This window comes from Sprattus sprattus (genome assembly GCF_963457725.1).
Source record: "Sprattus sprattus genome assembly, chromosome: 2".
NCBI classification, from domain to species: Eukaryota; Metazoa; Chordata; class Actinopteri; order Clupeiformes; family Clupeidae; genus Sprattus; species Sprattus sprattus.
This window is the reverse complement of record NC_137921.1, coordinates 29,829,337-29,848,110: the sequence shown is the minus strand read 5'-3', so window position 1 is coordinate 29,848,110 and position 18,774 is coordinate 29,829,337. Positions and strand designations below refer to the sequence as shown.

Below are 18,774 nucleotides of genomic sequence, written 5' to 3'. Positions count from 1 at the left end.
CAATTAATCCAGGTGTATGCCCATTACTGATGACAAGTATAAATAGATCCCCATGAAGCATTTTCACGTCACAAAAGGACATAAGGAATGCAGGATGGAGAGGTTCATCACCATTACTGACAAGATCATTGTAAGTGAATACTGACAAATTGTTGACAGTTGTTTTTGCAGGAGTAGACAGCTTGTAGGTTCTACTTAAATATGTATCTTGCTTATTTATTTTGTATTGATACATTTATAAAGGGAAAGTGTACATTAAAGCAGCATTAAGGAGTTCTGTTCCAAAATTAGCATGCTAACTCCCTAAAAAGCATGCAAAAACCTTGCAAACACCACCAACAGCTCAGTTGACACTGATAGAAGTGAGAAAGACTGGGTGTTTATCTGTCCTTCACATGACCATATGCTATCAAAATGAATATGAGGATGGTACCACAACCAGTTGCCTATAAAACCATACCTCAAAAAGTGTCGTATTGTTGCATAGTGTTACTTTTATAAATATTTCTCAATAAAATATAAATCCACCAAATGTATCGAAAGGGTTGTTCATCAGGAGTCCCTTTGTCTTATATTGCATGGCAACCTAGAAATAAAATAATAAAAAGTCTCTCATAATGGAAAAGTGGGGGGACTGGGTACATCTGAATATGAAAACATAAAAGTAATAAAAAAGATATAAATATTAGATAAAAATAGTAGGCTATGCTTCTGCGTGTGCAAAATCTTGGCCAGAGCATGTTGAAGTCCAATTGAAGAAGAAGGTGAGAGTCACTGGTGAGAGGGAAAGACTAGACCTTGGATCGTGTTACCAGTGGACTCTTTAGTCATTTCCTCAAGGCATGTCTCCCTTCTGGAATCAGCTTACTCACAATGTGTGCAATCAACCTAACATCATGTGTGACTTGGCCATTGCCAGTGTTTAAAATGTACCACCTAATGTGTCAACTTGACTGACCCATGAAATCTGGATATGGCGTCGTCTTATCTATTATTGGTAAAAATTTTACAGACCTTCACGGCTAGTTCAATGGAGCTGATATATACAAATTATCATAACCTTTATGTAGACTATGAACATCCAATAGAATTATTCACTGCGGTTGCTGTTTAGAATTATGATGGTAAATGGGAATAGAGCTGTTTTTCCAATAATAACACACTTGACCTAATATCTGCACAGAGGATTGAACTCTTTAATTTTTTTCCAATCATTTTCACACTTGTCTCAATACCGTGTACACTTTTTCAAAACTCTTCACACAGTGGGCTTTACAGACACACACCTCAGCACATCAGTTCACCTGCACTACAACCAGCAAAACACTTCATACTTTACCCAAAAGTGACTAATGCTGCCATAACTATAGCATATGCTCTCTCCCATTAAACCACTTTATCACTAAATGCACAATGAACTAAAAAACACTGACAACTTGAAACATTGCAAAATGCATATATTATGTGTTGTTATATCCTCTATTTTTGCACAGTTTTGTGTTGCATTGCAAAAGAAAAGAATATGTATACCTTGTTCATAATGCAATATAAATGTATATTGTAAATATGAAATTCAGCAATATGCCTCAAGACAGCTCTATGCTAAGTTTTCTGTGGTATACAATAGTAAGTGAAACAACACATGAGACTACCACTAGAAGTGTCCTGATACTGACCCGTGGTGTCCTCCAAATTTAGCATGACTTTTTATGAACTTTTGAACACATTTACTGTACAGCAACATTCTCCTTTGCCTTGAATCTCGTAGCTATCTGGGTTCAATACCTGGGCAATGCAAAATGCTACAGTAAGTCATTTTGGATAAAGTGTTTGTTGTAGTGGGTCACTTTGTCTCATTGATAGCCTGACTTACATACACAGCAGTACTGTAATAGTGGGAAATGTCTTTAGTGACAACTACATCTATATTTGCATTCATACATTCATTTCAATGCAAATGCACTGCACCACTTTTGTATAGTTGGTAGCAAGGCTGCAAACAAACAAAACAAAGCAGAAAACTAAATAAATATTTGGCAAAAATCTGAATAATCTGATCTATTTTCAAATGTAGTATTTCATTAGTCTTTCAAAATCCAGCATCTTTCCATACAGCGATCTAAGTTTTGACCGGTTTGAACTGAAAGTTAGCTGTTTTGAGTATTCAAATGTCTGCAAGAATTGCTATAGTTGCACAGACTGTTGCTGATGGTGAACATTGACTGAGACAGGTATCCATGTATCTCAGAAGAAGTGGTTGTAAAAAGCATTTTGTATAGCAATGCAAAAGCATCCACAGTCTAGTTTACATACTATACTGATATGGTGAATGTGTTACGTGTTTTGAAAAAGTGTAAATGGTAGTGAAACAAGAGTGAAAAAGATTGTAAAAAAAACTGTAAAACAGCACTCTGCAAAGGAATTACGTGTTGGTGATAGCGCCCCCTATTGGCCAGTTCCAACTCAGGCAGGCTCTTGCACTTGTTGCATAGTGGCAAGTGTACCGCAGCCGTTGGTGAGTGCAGCATGCTTTTACACGCTACCAAAAGCATCTATTTACTAATGTTTGGCACATGGCAAGGATAAACCCACCACTTTCAGTTCATCATATGGAATGTAACTCATGTGTTGTTATCTAAAATATCGGACTGTATCTTCTTTCAAAGAGAATGTAAAAATACTCAAGTGAAGTTTTCACTCCACGAGTTAGCAGACTTTAGTTTATAGACTTAAAAAGTAGCTGCTTGTGGAAGTGAGTATAGATGGAAATATCTTTAAGAGCAGTTTTGTCTCAAAAACTAGTCCATACATACATTGAATGCACTAAAATACACTTTAAACTATGACACTTCACATGAAATAATGCATAAAGCGGGCAAAGCACAGTTATTGATCATAAATATTACGTAAGCAACTGTAATATTAATTATTTTATGTAAACAATTGTATGTGAACAGTGACAGTCATCCATCCTAAAGATTGGTAATACAATGCATGAGAATGATAAGGGGAAGGTTTATTTTTCAAATCGTCTTGTCAGGAGATTCCTGAAAACATTTCTGAAGTATGTCACTCTTAGCATCCGATGCTTACACATGTTTTCATTATTTAGGATTAGACAACCCTGAAGCCTGAACTATTTGTTGTATCCTGTTGTGCATATGATTTAATGAGTGAAAACAAATAATCTACAGTGTTGTTATTGTAATGCTGTAAGCCTAACCAGCTGCCTTGTCAGTTACCAATATTGATTGGATTTTAAGTAGGAAGGCTAGATGAAAGTCTGGGAACTGGAGTAATATAAATGTTATGCACATTCACTTGAAGCAAATAGGAAATGAAATCGGATAACAACGGACAGGATAATAGCAATGAGAATAGATATTAAAGTAGGGTGTAAATTAGTGTTATGGGCTTGTAAGGACATTTGTTGAATGCATGTGGATACCTGCAATGAGATTGTGTGCATTACAGTTTTTTACGATCGGATACACACAATTTTGACTGCTTTGTTTTGCTTTTCAATCGCCTCACACAATAAGCACAACCACACACCCAATGAGCAAAAACATCAGATCCATTGCAAAATGAAACACTCTTGAAAAATCTATACACTCATTTAACAAAACCATATTTTGTTACCATATGAAACACACACGTTGCATATACTGAATTCTGTTTGTACCACTTACACACTTCTGTTATAAACCTAAAACACTTTTAGCAATACTACTTCTCAGTGATTAGAGTAGTGTAAGTGAAGTACACAGAGAAAGTGAAAATACACAATACAGTAAAAACACTACCCAAGACCAATGCAGATGAAAATATTATTTACGTAATTCTCTCCATATACCCAAATCAGTCAACATGTCAACATGGAGAATCACAACAAAATATGTCCCAGTCCCTCATGCTTCTTCAGTAGTGTGCATAACACTGTAAGCTCAGCAAATATCAGGCAAAGGTGAAAAGATGCTTCCAATACAGGTTACAATTCCATTTACAGTAAAATGTACAGATTTGTCAGTGTCGCCAGTGTTGACTGAGAGACCTGATGGATATTACTGTTTAGAAAATGGCATGGTCACCGATAATGTTTGCTTGAATTTCTCTGAGCCTGATAGCATTACGTATTTGCCAAAAGCATGTTTATGATCTCTATATCTTGTTCTTGCGTGAATATGGGCCTGTCCTCCTTTCAAGTTTACTGTATTTGATACATTTGGTCTTCTTCTTTTTTGAGCACATTTTCCTCCTGCTACAGGTCTTCCTCTTCCTCTACTTCCACCTTGACCTCAGCCTCATGGCATGCACTGTAAAAAAACAACCTAATTTTACAGTTAATAACTCTACATTTTTACAGTGGTTTTCTGTTTTTTGAAATTGTATACAAAACTACATATAATAATGGAGGTTAACTATAAATTAAAAACACAACTCCTATTTTAAGGATAATGCCAATAATGACAAATTACATGGATTTCAATTTTTTTTACAGAAAATAACTGTATTATTTATACATACATTTTCCATTTTTCTGAAATACATGCAAATGTAAATAAAATTACACTGATAATCTGTAATTTAATATGTAGCTCATTATATTATGGTTTATGTACATACTAACAATTTAGCATGATTCTATGTAAATTTACAGTGAATTCTTCACTAATTCAGCATAAACATTTTTGCAAACCCATTTTCATTTAACCTGTTAGAACCTTGATGTTTTTTCCTAAATGACCTAAAAATTCCATGCCCAAATGTAAAGGCTTACTTTTGAGTTTTAGGCACAGTATGGTGGAAAATTTCAATTTGATGTTACAGAGTACCCGTCAAGCTATGAGTACCATATATGATATCTGAAATTTTAGAAAGATGTCGATAACCTTCCCAAAATGTAGGCGCTCCCTATTTTTTTTCATTTACATCTAGATTACTGTGGATGTAAGTAGGAAAATGAATAGAAATGCCCAGTTTTGTCATATAATTGTGTGCCCCCAAGGGTATGCCATCACTTGAACAAATTTGGAACTGATATCTCATCCCAATCAAAAGTTAGAATATAAATAATCGGTGAGCCCTCCATACACTTCCGTGACTTTTGCTGCTTTTTGATTATACCAGACTCTATTTCAATCTTCTCGTCATCCAACCGTTGAAGCTCTTCCAATACTACTGTTACCCCATAAAAACAATCTTTTTGGGGGCTGGCTCTCTGTTTTATTTTTAGAAGCCATGATGATGTAGAATAAATGTGTTTTGTTGTGCACCTGCATTACGTTATAGAACTGTCAAAACTTGCGTGGCTAAACGGCAAAACAAATGCACGTGAATTACTGATTACATCCCACCTTCTCTGTTGTGCACTCGGATATCTTTGCATCTCATTGGTCTACAGTCATGATTGACACATGTGTGGACCAGTCAAGGAAAGTATTAGTTTATGTTTTTCACGCACAGACTTAGCAGAGTTTACCATAGCAACCATGGACATATGATAGCAACAAAATAGTCTTGGGTGCGCGCATTGTGTCAGACTGACAGGTCAGTCAACCTATGATATTAGTTACAGGTTCCCGTATCTTGCTGGCTGATTGGGTTATCCTGATAAGATAAGACTCTGTAAAAGGTCGGGATAGCCTTCACGCTTAGAGCAAGATGTTACTCATAAGAGGACTCAGGAGGTTGAAGATGTTAGAAAGATGGGTATTTTTATTAACCCAAATAAGGCACAAAGGCAGTTAAAACACTGACAATACTAAATCAATATAAAAAATACAGTTTTCACTAAGGACAAATGCATGAAGCCACCAACAAATAAGCAATTCACATAAGACCACATGTATAAAAAGGACCATTAACTGGTCAGTGAGAGTCCTTATTAAACACGATCACTCTCACTACGAAACAAAACAAAAGCAAATAAAAGGACCAAGGTAACTAGCCCATCGTGAGAGCTCCAAGGACTTACGTCCTATTAAACTGGCAACTTTCCTGAACAAAGAACAAAGGTAAGTTTAAGTAGCCTTGACAAGCACCTTGAATTGGCTCATACCAATCATTGATTTCAGGTGTGTCAATCAGCAAGGCACCAACACCTGTGGCTCACAGCAGCCATACCTAAACAATCAAACTCCCAATCAACTAGGAAACACAGACTACACATGGTAGCAATTAGGCTTGGTGCCGGCATAGCCGACACATAATAAAGCAGCCAAATCTCATTAAACATAAACTCCATATATCGCGCCATCTTCACAACACAAACTTAGACACTAAACACCGGTTGACAAACGGTATGAAATATGACAATATGATTATTGTTAAACTAAATAAACAGAAAATTTCAGAGACAAGACATTGAATGTGTGCTGATTTTAACTGAACAAAGACATGAACATCAAACATGTAACACACACACACACCAAAACACCTTCACCCAGTCCACAAAAGCAGCAGCCTACAGGCTGCAGTGGTGGGTCACACAGGTGCCCCGTCACAGACTCACTTTGTTCATTCGGTTAAAATCAAGCCACCCCTGAACTAAACACCACTATACATATTTGGGACCCATTCTAACGGCATCGGCAAGCCTGGTCTAGTCACACAAGAGCATTGTCCAAATTCCCTAATGGTGAATGGGCACTAAATCCAACAGACCCACTCCAAAATCTTGTGGAAAGACTTCCTATAAGAGAGGCAACTGTTATAGAGTAGTTTTGGAATGAGATGTGCGTGAAACTCATATATGTGTGATGATCAGGTGTCCCAATACTTTTGACCTGACCTAACCTTGGATCTGGCTGGCCCAGAGCAATGCAGAACAATAAAGACGAGACAAGGGGGAAATTACTTTGCAATGGACTGACTGACTCCATGTAGTTTAATATGAGTCTGAAGTCAAATGTTTTAACTTTTGTGGGTAGAGGCTATTGTGATGTTCCTGCTGAGCTCCGCTCCGGCCACGCCCCCTTCAATCACACAAGCACATACACCTGTTTCACTCTCACTCATGCTCTCAGCTGCATGTCATCAGTATCATTCACCATCCCAGCTGCACTGCATTCAGATCCCAAATCACATGATCACACACACCTGATTCACTCCTATATATAACCTGCACTCCCCTCACTCCGTGTTTGGTCTCGTCGCTACAAGGGTGAAACCTTTGCCCAAGTCTTCTAAATCTGTGGCCCACTCTACGTCCCTGGGATTCCGCCTTCCGGCCACCGGCGACTACAACCCCATTGTCAGCTGGCTTCCAGCCCAGCAAGCTCTCTGTCCGTGGGCGTCCAGCCCCGCAAGCTCCCTGTCTGCTGGCTTCCGAGTCAGCCATTTCGGTGCCGGCAGACTTTTAGGACTGCATTATCCAGAGTGCCGTGCATACGGCACCGGGAGTAATGTGACTGTCTTGTCCGGCCTGTAGCCGTGTACCTCTGTTCTTTGCCCTTGCGCACAGTAGCCAGAGTGAGACTCTGTGCGATCTTTAGTTCATGTTCCTAGATCTTTGTGTTAGAACTCTGTCTGTTAACCCTTTCGTTGATTTGTATACTCTGTTTGTGTCCTGTTCCCCGTCTGTACTCCATCAATAAACTCTGCATCACCTGAAACTCTTCAATCACAAACCCTGCAAGTCAATGTTTGAAATAATTGTCTTCCAAAATAAAACCATCATTTTACAATCTTGAGCATGTGTCAGCACTTTATTGAATGTGTTTGATCATAGGAGCAATCTGGAAAATGTCAGTTTCTCTGCTAAATGTGAATTGCCGTCACTTAATTGAAGGTGTTTCATTGTAATAAATGAGGGAAAATCTGTAAAATACCAGTGTTTCTCTGCAAAACTGTTAGGGCTGCCACTTTATTGAAGGTGTTTAATCTTAATTAAAGAAGCCTGACTTAATGAATGGTGTTTGCTCGTTATAAATTAGGAAGAATCTGTAAAATAACAGTATTTTTTGCTGAACTTGTAGTACTGTCACTTTATTGAAAGTGTTCGATATTAATAATAAAAAAATCTGTAAAATAACAGTTTTTCTCTGCTGAACTGTTAGGGCTGCCACTTTATTGAAGATTTTTAATCTTAATTAAAGAAGCCTGACTTAATGAATGGTGTTTGTTCGTAATAAATTAGGAAGAATCTGTAAAATAACAGCATTTTTTGCTAAACTTGTAGTACTGTCACCTTATTGAAAGTGTTCGATATTAATAATAGATACAAAAATCTGTAAAATAACAGTTTTTCTCTGCTGAACTGTTAGGGCTGCCACTTTATTGAAGGTTTTTAATCTTAAATATCGAGGAAAACATTGTAAAATAACAGTGTTTCTCTGTTATACTTTTAGTACCCTAACTTAATAAAAGGTGTTTGCTCGTAATAAATTAGGAAGAATCTGTACAATAACAGTTTTTCTCTGCTAAACTGTTAGGGATGTAACTTTATTAATGGTGTTTGATTGTATTAATTGAGGAAAAATCTATAAAAAAAAACTGTTTTTCTCTGCAAATCCTTAAATGGAAATATCTGTAAATATAGGGTTTTTGCACTTTATTTGAATTAGGATGTTTTACTTTAATTTTGCGGTTTTTGTTTGGCAGCCGTAGCTGCCAGTAATTTACTGTTTTTTTACAGATTTTTTTTTTACAGTGTGGCCTCGGCTTCTTCCTCCTTCTCCTCCTCTGTGGATTCCCCCTCTCACCCTCACTCTTCTTCTTTTGATTCCTTCCATTTTGGTTGAAGACAGATTACAGTTACTCATCTGCTGCATTTCTATAGTGCTTAAACCTGTTTGTTGTGTCTACAATTAAGCAATCATGTGTTTGGGCACTTGATGGCTGTGTTTATTTGACCGGCTCATAGGTGTGGTAACTTGACAGAGTGTTTTGGAATTGCAAGGAAGTGACCTCTTGATATACATCTGTGTCTAAAGCATAAAAGTGTGTTTAGAGCTTTGCAAATCACTTGTGTGTATGGTTTCGCAAAAAGTGTGATGTTTAAATGTGCTTATAGTTGTGCAGATCTGAGCCGTTGTTTTGCTCCTTGAGTGAAGGTTTTAATAATTGTGTTACACTTTTGGTTTTAGTGTGTAGGCCTATCCGATTGTAAAAAACTGTAAGTTGGATCATGGCCACCATGTAGCTTACACTGATACACTGACAGTCCAGCTCAACATATGTTTACGGTATGTTATGTGTGTGCAACGTCATATTCGTCATGACGTAATTATAGGTTTTAACGGTTGACTGACGATATTGTTTGTTGTGCAGCAATCGCCGTGGGTTGACAAATTACATTGTGCTATAAGTCAACAAGACAGTCTAAATAGGCTCTTACACCATCTAGCTTCAACTCAAGCTTGAGTAACAACCCAAGATGTAAACAGCTGCGTTGAGCAGACCATACCGTGGTGTCCCCCAAATTCTCAGGTTTCCTTGGATCCTTATCTGCGCGGCCTATAAGCTACCGGCTAGGCTATCGCGTGTTCTTCTAATGCCTGGCATCAGCGTATGTTATTCCTGTCACTAATTCTCTAACTGTGAAGACTCTCCCAGTTTCTCACGTGCATAACGTTTTCACTTCCAGCTACAACGGAGAATAAGCCAGGGGTTACCTTCTAGTTTTAGATTTTGGCTATAGTTTTTCCTAGACTGGCCCAACGTTAAGTTACTGTGCGCTCGCTGGACAAAACAGAACATAGAACCAAATCCTACCGACTGTCAGTCTACACCCTAATGTTAAACTTCCTCAAGCTAAATTCCAAGTTTAATCGGGACTCATTATCATTACAGTGAAAGAGATCTAAGCCACCCTCCGGACGTCTGATATCATATAGGCCTATTCAATAATAAAACATCAGCCTATGTTCCAGAGTGTCCAAGACAATGTCAATACGCGCACCACACAGGCTCAAGTCGTTTGCATCAACATTTGATCACTTGGGGACACAGGAGGGCTTAGTCCACGTTGTGGTCTATTTCAGTGCAGTATTGAAAATATGAACACAGTGCTGAGGATCAACGCCGTCAGTCGGTTTCAGTCCTGCCGGCTGGTGTGAGCTACTGCTGCATCATTGCAGCAACCACTGATGCGCTCACAGATTTTTGGAAACAGTGGATGACAGTTTTTCGTGACTCCGCCTCCGTCATGGCTCTCCGTCATTAAGCTGTCAAGTCAACCTACAGAATGTGTCGCATACGGACAGTTTGGTGATTGTTGACTTGTAGGGTGAGTGTTTTTGTTTTCTATGTTTGAGTTAACTTTTCATGAAGTCCTAATTTGCGAGTTGGTCTCAGACGGAGACATCATTTTAGAGAATGATATGATTGACATTCAAAACGTTACTTCACGTATTAGATATTTGACTCCAAAGCTGAGTCTTCGGGACCGTCCGAAGCTTTATCGTTGTTTTGCTTCAGCTTTCTTGGCACTTCTTAAGTGTGTCGCCCCTCTGGATTGACACAATAAAATGTAGCGTAAAATTATAACGGTATGTGATATTTCTTAACAGACACTTTGAATGATAATTGCATCGCACGTCTTGGCACCAGGCTCCGTGGAATCTCATCCACTTGTAAAATGCTGCTTTATAAAGCCATGAGTTGACAGTTTGAGCTTTTGGATAGCACATAGTTCTATTTTAACTCTTCCATTTTTTGAAAGGTTTTGCATGGACGTGGATATTTATGTTGTTGGCCCCCATATCTCAAGTAAGAAAGAATTTAATATGTTTCCAAATTAAGAGCTCCTTAGTACATATTCAGGGGTGCTGCATGGTTAAGGAAACATAAACACTTATTTTTGATGAATTTAAGAATGTGTCTCCTGGTATATTGTGAATATGATGAAAGAGTAAAAAGAAATAAAAAAACTTTGATTAAATTAAGGATTTAGAAATCCAGGAAAATAAATTACCAAAATCATACATTCAGTTTATGTTTGAGAGCTTTATTTAGCATGGCTTATAGTTGGATTGAACGTCTTTGAAAATATAATACATTTATATGTAATGTTGCCTACTTTTCAAACTGATGTTCAGACTAGTATGGTATGGGTTGTCCCCTCAGGCCATATATATTCTATACAATGAGAGCATCTTTGTAGCCTGGACTACTTACTCCACCATCCAGTGTAAGATCCAGCAGCATCATATCCCTGTTTTGATCGTTATTTTTAGGATTTCACGTTGCTAAGGTTTCATTGTGTGTCTTTCCGCAAAATGGAATGCATTACTTACTGTTGTAGAAATCTGAATGTTTCAGGCACTGAGGACTGACCTTCCATCACATGTTCTCGGAGAAGTTGGCACATCCGGACTTAAAAAGGACAGCAAAGCCACAAAATATCAACTAAAATAAACCCAAATAACACAGAGATGGCAGAACCAGTGAATGCATGGAATCCTGAGGGCTTAAATGGCAATATCTACATCTCAAAAAGAAGCATCAGGAAGGCCTTCATCAGCAAGAGGCACTATCTGCCTTGTATCCCCTTGGAGAGAGAAAGCAACAGCCCACTCGGAGGAGCATGCGGCGACCTCATACTGTCCAGTGAGCAGGAGGACACCAACTCGTCCATGGCGGGCTGTCCCGACCTGCTGCTCTGCATTAAGTCTGAGCCTGTCGAGTGTTATCTGTCCGACAAGTTCTCGGAGCTCTCTCCAAGAGATGAGCCAACGCTTGATACGACCTCGTCTTTAACTCTGTGGTCTGGCGGCATTGATGTGGCAGTGTCCCATGAGTCGAGTAACAAGCCCCAGGCTACGCGTCACCGCAAAGCGAAACAACGCAACGATCAACGGGTGAAGACCCGCAGTCAGAGGTCAGAGGTCAGCGATGAACAGACGGAGGTCAGAGGGGATAGAGAGAGTCCCCAAGCAGCCCGTGAGGACGATGATGATGCCGCGTCGGATGGACGCGTAGAAGAAGACAAAGGAAAGGAAGGACCAAAAGCACAGCCAAAGGAAGTGTTCAAAGTGGACGACAAGGCCTGCCTCATTTTCCCTGCCATGAAGAAGCGGGGGGTCGAGGGGGACATGGAGAACCGGCCCTACAAATGCACGCACTGCAACTGGGCCTTCACCAAGTCCAGTAACCTGGTGAGCCACATCCGCACGCACAGTGGCCTGAAGCCCCACGTGTGTGACCTGTGCGGGAAGGCCTACTCGCATCAGGGCACGCTGCAGCAGCACAAGCGCCTCCACACGGGCGAGAGGCCCTACCACTGCCCCTTCTGCGAGAAGACCTACATCTGGTCGTCCGACTACCGCAAGCACATACGCACGCATACCGGCGAGAAGCCGTACATCTGCAACGCCTGCGGCAAGGACTTTGTCCGCTCGTCGGATCTACGAAAGCACGAGCGCAACATGCACGCCAACAACAAGCCCTACCCGTGCGGCAAGTGCGGCAAGACCTTCAACAAGCCGCTGTCGCTGCTGCGGCACGAGCGCACGCACATGGGCAAGCGGCCCTTCGTCTGTCCGGAGTGCGGGAAAGCCTTTGCCATGTCCAGCCGCATGATGGAGCACCGCAAGGTGCACACCGGCGTCCGGCCTTACGTCTGCTACATCTGTAGCAAGGCCTTCACCAAGTCCTCCAACCTGGTGGAGCACCAGTCTATCCACAGCGGCTTCCGACCACACAAGTGCGTTGATTGCGGAGTGGCTTTCGCCATGGCCTCACGGCTGGTCAGACACCAGCGCGTGCACACTGGGGAGTAGCCTGAAACCGGCCTCAGCCTTAGAAACAGCAACAAGAATTCAACTCAAACAGAAGGCGTCATAGCATTTCTTCTCTACACAGTGTTATCTATTTTATTTTTGTATTTTTACTAGCTTGTATGTCTACCTTCTTCCGACTATATTAGTATGTCGATCATCTCTTACTACCTTCCTGAATTTTGATATCTAGTACAGATTTGCACTTTTAGATTTCTTCGTAAGAAAATAATTATTGAAATGGATCGTCATTTTTATAATGCCACTAGTATTGTAAGAATTATTATCAAATCTGAATATATTTGTTTTTTTAGGCCTTTGGTAATGAGACTTTTTCACTATGTTCACAGATTCTTTAGTGTCTGTAATGACTGGATTGCAATACAGAGTCCTTCAAAGCAAGCTAGTTTGTTGAGAGATTTTCCCCATGTAAATCCACACACTCAGGAATACTTGGGGACCAGCCGTCTTACCTACTGAGTCTAATGCTGGTTAAAATGTATTCTAAGCACCTGCCTCAGTTGAACCCTTGCTAATAGTGGCACATTTTTTGTATTACTGTGAGTGGACAAGAATTGTGTGAATATTTTCTCAGCGTCAGAATGCAGAAAGCTATTTCAGTTGTCAGGATGTTTTTTTTTTTGTCCTTCTCTCAGAGTCTAGTCTTGTTAAAAGCTGTTACCAAGTAGTTTGACTAATCTTAACGTCTGCCATAACTATCTCCGGACCTTAGTGTGCTTGGTGCTGTGGAGAATGGTAAAACTAACAGTCCAGAATGAACAGGAAAATACCTTAATGCCTCTATGAATTACTTTATATTTTGTCTATTATATAGGGTCTTTAATGTATAATCTTGAAAGTCAAATCCGTATTTTTGCTACAGAAGAAGACGTTGCGCTATCTGCAACGGTTGATTTGTATAAATTATACTGTTAAGTTGTGTCTAATGGTTTTAGTGTTCAGTCTGAAACCTGTGCATAGAGTGGTATTTTTCTCATATTGAGCATTTTTTGAGACTTGGATTAAGATGTACAGTATGTCTATTTGCACATAAAATGTACTTGTCCATGCACTTTTATAAATGTTCAACCTGTATGTGTGATGCTCTGCATAATATTTATAGGCCAGTACTTAAAACGTACATGTGTGGGAGAAATAAAAACTGCAGTTTGGGTAGGTAACTTTTTTGTCCCTGTAACACTGATGTCTTAACCCATCATTTATAATTCTTTAATAATGTTATTTCTTAAAAAATATTAACACAATTGAACAGATAACAGTGGAGTATTTGAGGCACGTGTGTGTGTGTGTGTCTATCCCCTGACACACGATCACTGTTTCACGTTTTCACGGCACTCTTGGCAGTCACAGATGGCACATGGCACGAGCCAGCACGGACAGAGACCCATCTCACACAACTAGAGGCCCCTCTCAGATGACAAGAGACCCCTCTCGCACAGCCAGAGAGACAACATCTCGCACAGACAGAGATCTGTCTCATACACCCAGAGACCCGTCTCACACTACCACAGACCTATCTTATACAGCTAGAGATCTGTCTCAAACAGAAAGAGACCCCTCTCACACAGCCAGTGACCCATCAAACAAAGCGAGAGAGACCACTCTCACACAGCAAGAGAGACAACGTCTTGCAGAGCCAGAGAGACAACGTCTCGCACAGCCAGCGTCTCACACAGCCACAGACCCGTCTCACACAGCCAGAGATCCATCTCACACAGCCAGAGACCCGTCTCACACAGCCACAGACCCGTCTCACACAGCCACAGACCCGTCTCACACAGCCACAGACCCGTCTCACACAGCCAGCGTCTCACACGGCCAGAGATCCATCTCACACGGCCAGAGAGACAACTTCTCACACAGCCACAGACCTGTCTTATACAGCTAGAGTTACTACTCTAATGGAATGAGTTGCCATCATTTTCATCTGAGCCCAATAGCATTTATGAAATTTGATTAGGCAAAACTTCTCAGTCTCTCCTAGTACCCCTTTTTCCATCCAGCCATCCAGCACAAATAAAGAATGTACCAACCCACTAAGAATTGAAACATCAATTGTTATTTCCACAAAATGATCCTAATGCCAGGTAAAGAAAAGGAAATTTAGAGTATCTTATTCTACTAAGCTGTAACTGCCTGACAACAGTCCCTGACAGCTCATGTTGGGGTTCCCTATCGTCCCCAAAGATGCTATTAATAAAGACGAGTTCTGGCACAAACAGAACTTGGTTTGTCTTCAGGGTTTCATTTGCTTGACATGATAAATAGCCTGCTTGGGCAAGAAGTCACTAAGTCACATGAGCCCCCAGCAACGGTCACGCTATACAGCACTGTTCAGAGTTTGAGCGCAACTCAAAGGAGTAGTGCCAATGCACGGAATGGCTACCCAACAGTGTGATTATGTGTGTATTTGACGAAGAACATTGAACACCTTCAGTATGTGTTTCTCCCTGTTGTGGACAGACTGTATGCATGGCCACCAGTTTCAAAGTGAGCTAAAATGTTCTGCCCTCTATGGACTATTCACACACACACACACACACACACACACACACACACACACACACACACACACACACACACACACACACAAAGCCAGCTGTGCAGAGTAAGGGGAAAAAGACACCACATGTCTTGTTGTGAAATTCTTTGGCCCTAATTGAAACGCAGTCCCTGCTGTGTGTTCTGGCTGAACTTCTTAAAATGGCTGCTTAATTGTATTATTGTTGGGTGTCATTTCACTTCCTAAGGGGCCTGACAGATATCCATCTGAGGTAACTTGTAACAGTCTCCGATTGTGTTTGTGACAAACACATGCTGCTTGACCATCCATCACAAGGAAGTTTGCAACGTTAACATTTACATTTTTCACATAAGAAAATAGTCAGAGACCCACAAGCTTGTGTAGCCTGCTATATGATCACCTCAGAGTGCCACACGCTTGAGTTGCCTGCTATATGATCACCTCAGAGTGCCACACGCTTGTGTTGCCTGCTTGTCAAATACGGTCAGACGTGGAGGAGTCAGCCAGCCCTTATGGGTGGCACTGTGTCATCGGAGTTGGCTACTAATTTCAGATAATGCAGAAGGAAATGTACTTACATGGCATCCAGGGGGAGTGTGGAGAAGGATCTGTAAGTACTGACATGGCATCCAGTGGGAGTGTGGAGGTCTGGGTCGAATGAAGCCGTCAGTGCAGAGACAAATACAACCATGGCTATCTGCCAAGAGGAACAGCTATGGCATTTAAAGCCAACCTCCTCCCATATCATATACTGTATGTCTAACATGGACGGACACAAAAGTTTAGAGTATCATTATTTGAGTGATTTAATGTATGAATGTGATTGAATGAATGAATTGATCTTTTTTTACAGTCACATAGCCACTACTGATTAAGGGGCCCTTTACATGAAGCCTAGCTTCACTGAATCTGGTTCATTTTTCACACCTTTCGAATCTTTTAAATGCGTAAGGATGGAGCCTGGTAACGAGAGATTTGCGTAAAGACTAACACACCAGTTTGGGATGAACTGACTGTAGTACATACCCCACGCCTGTTGGTGGCGCTTTAGCGCTGATACAGACAACTGAAAAAACGTGAAAAAACATAGAAGAAGACAAGAGGACATGGGTAAGCACAAGGGGGTGCAACGGCGGTCTCTTGAACGTCCGCACAGGAGGCCATTTTAAGGACGGAATAGCTTCCGGGAGGGATCAGTGGTACGCTAGGTAACGTCAGTGATCTTCACAATCGTTTACACTCTTATCTTTTCAATATAACTTAAGTTGCACATAATAAAACTGAAGTTGCACATGATTTCCAATCGGGTTGGTTTGTTAAACATCTTACATTATGATTTCGACAGGAAATTGCTGACTTTATTGCCAATGAAGATGCCATAATTTTGTGCAGCCTGCTCTATTGAACGCTCCCTTGAAACGAGACCTGTCAGAGACCTGTCAATGATATTTTCATATGAAAACCCATGTTTATAATTCTTCATAAGTATGTAGTGACATAAGAAATATCTTACGTTTATAACAAACCAACCCGTTTGAAAATCGGTTGAAAATTGAGCAAGTTCTGGTTATTTAAAAAGTACCACTACCAACACAATGTTAAGGGGGAGTGAGCTATACCGTCCTCAAAATGGCCGAAATGTGCGGACATTCGACTCCGTCGGCCAGAAACGCAGGCAGGATATGTAGCCTTTATATAGATATCTATGGGTAAGCAGCCAGTAGCAACGTTTAGCCTTACCACATAGCCTACATTTTAATCTGCACAGTAATACATTATGGTGGTTAATACAATCGGTGGTCAGAGCAGACTATAGGTTATGCGAAAATGAATTTGATTTTCTATTGATAATAAAGAGTTTGGAACAGTGCAACATGATATGTCTGTGAGTTGTTTAAATGCCTTTGCTTTATTGAGAGGCTGAGCTTGAGCATTTCCCATGAGGCTTTGCTCCGACCATTCTACATTAATATATGAAGAAAAAAGCTAATTAAATCGCTGGCCAATTTATATTTGTGTTCATGAGAGTTATGTAACGTCTGAATAAAAAGAATTAGATCAAGATAGGAGGCTAAACAAAAATCAGTATGCTGGATTCATGAGAGCGAATTCGAGACCCACCACAAGTGTGAAGTAGAAGGAGAACAAGTGATATATATATTGGTTGGAGCAATGAAGTCATCAGGGCGTGTGAATCTGTGCAGACGAACACCAGCCCCCGTACCGTTTGAAATCTACTCACTTTCTACCCCAGACTTCGATCTTCGATCGCTTCGATGGAGAGTACTCGTCTAAATGATAGGGCTATCTGTATTAGCTATCTGTATCAGATTGACAAACAGTGTCCATGTAAACGATCCTTAGAGGCTCACATGGAGCCCTCCTCTCCTACACCTCCTCCAATCAGAAGGCTGTTCTAGAGGTCAAAGGTCAGGTGTGTCCTTCTATGGGACATATGAGGGAAACATCTGCGCTATGTTCCATTTTCCCTACCTACCGTACCTACCGTACCTATACTTATACGCAGTACACAGTACACACTCACTAGGTACGCAGATTCTCAGCAGGTGAGTGCTGTTCCAAATCTAATACTCCGTGGTGCACTTACCGGAAATTACGATCGCGACAAGCCCCGCGTTCGTCTTTTTCGAGCTGAGCGGCTCTGCCTGGGTCTGCCTCTTCCGCTACGTTGACAAGATGGCGGCCGTTGAGTGTGGAAAGTGTACCCTGGTTCCACACTCAGCGTTTTGACCGTTATGAGTACAGATACGGGTCCTTTGGGTATACTTCTTTTCGACGCGGAAATGGGAAATCGGAAAACGGAACACCCTACATACTCAAACTAAGGTAGGTACGGAGGGTATGGACAACGGAACAGAGCGTTGCTCTTCACACTCACATGCACCCAAAGGAACCCACACAGATGCAACCTCTTCTTCTATATATTCACTTATGCACACCCTGCTATTCACTTTAGCACAATCACATGCATAATGTTGCTGATGTTAATGCTCTGATGTCCACTTACAAACCACGCCCTGATTTCAATTCGAAAAATTGAAATGATGACATACAAAAGTATTAAAACTCATCCATGCACCAACACACACATACACCACGTTCCACATTATTATGCAAATTGGATTTAAGGGTCATAAACATTATTTTTTTTTGTTTTTCAATTAAAGTCATGGGAGGTATTGTTTCTCAGGGCTAATTGAATGATTGAAATCAATCTCAGACACCTGAGATAATTAGTTTGCCAGGTGAGCCCAATCAAAGGAAAACTACTTAAGAAGGATGTTCCACATTATTAAGCAAGCTACATGTTTCAGGCAAAATGTGGAAGAAAAAGGATCTCTCTGCTGCTGAAAAGCGGCAAATAGTGCAATACCTTGGTCAAGGTATCACAACATTGGATATTTCCAAAATAATTGCGAGTCATCATCGGACGGGGAAAAAATTTGTCACTGAATCACAGCACAAGTGGGTTCGTTCAGACAAAGG

At 40.6% G+C, this 18,774-nt stretch overlaps 1 protein-coding gene across 4 annotated transcripts in view; it reads left to right on the top strand.

The window, feature by feature from the left end:
• znf648 (zinc finger protein 648) overlaps positions 1-14,938 on the top strand; it is a 28,972-nt gene extending 14,034 nt beyond the window's left edge. The window contains exons 1-3 of one of the 4 annotated variants that reach the window (XM_080832831.1): positions 8,666-10,231; positions 10,667-10,713; positions 11,266-14,938. In XM_080832831.1, coding sequence (XP_080688957.1) covers positions 11,379-12,725 — 1,347 coding nt within the window. In that variant the 5' untranslated portion in view covers positions 8,666-10,231; positions 10,667-10,713; positions 11,266-11,378 and the 3' untranslated portion in view covers positions 12,726-14,938. The other 3 variants (XM_080832830.1, XM_080832832.1, XM_080832833.1) reach the window with 3 other exon arrangements.
• The last annotated feature ends 3,836 nt before the right edge of the window (positions 14,939-18,774 follow it).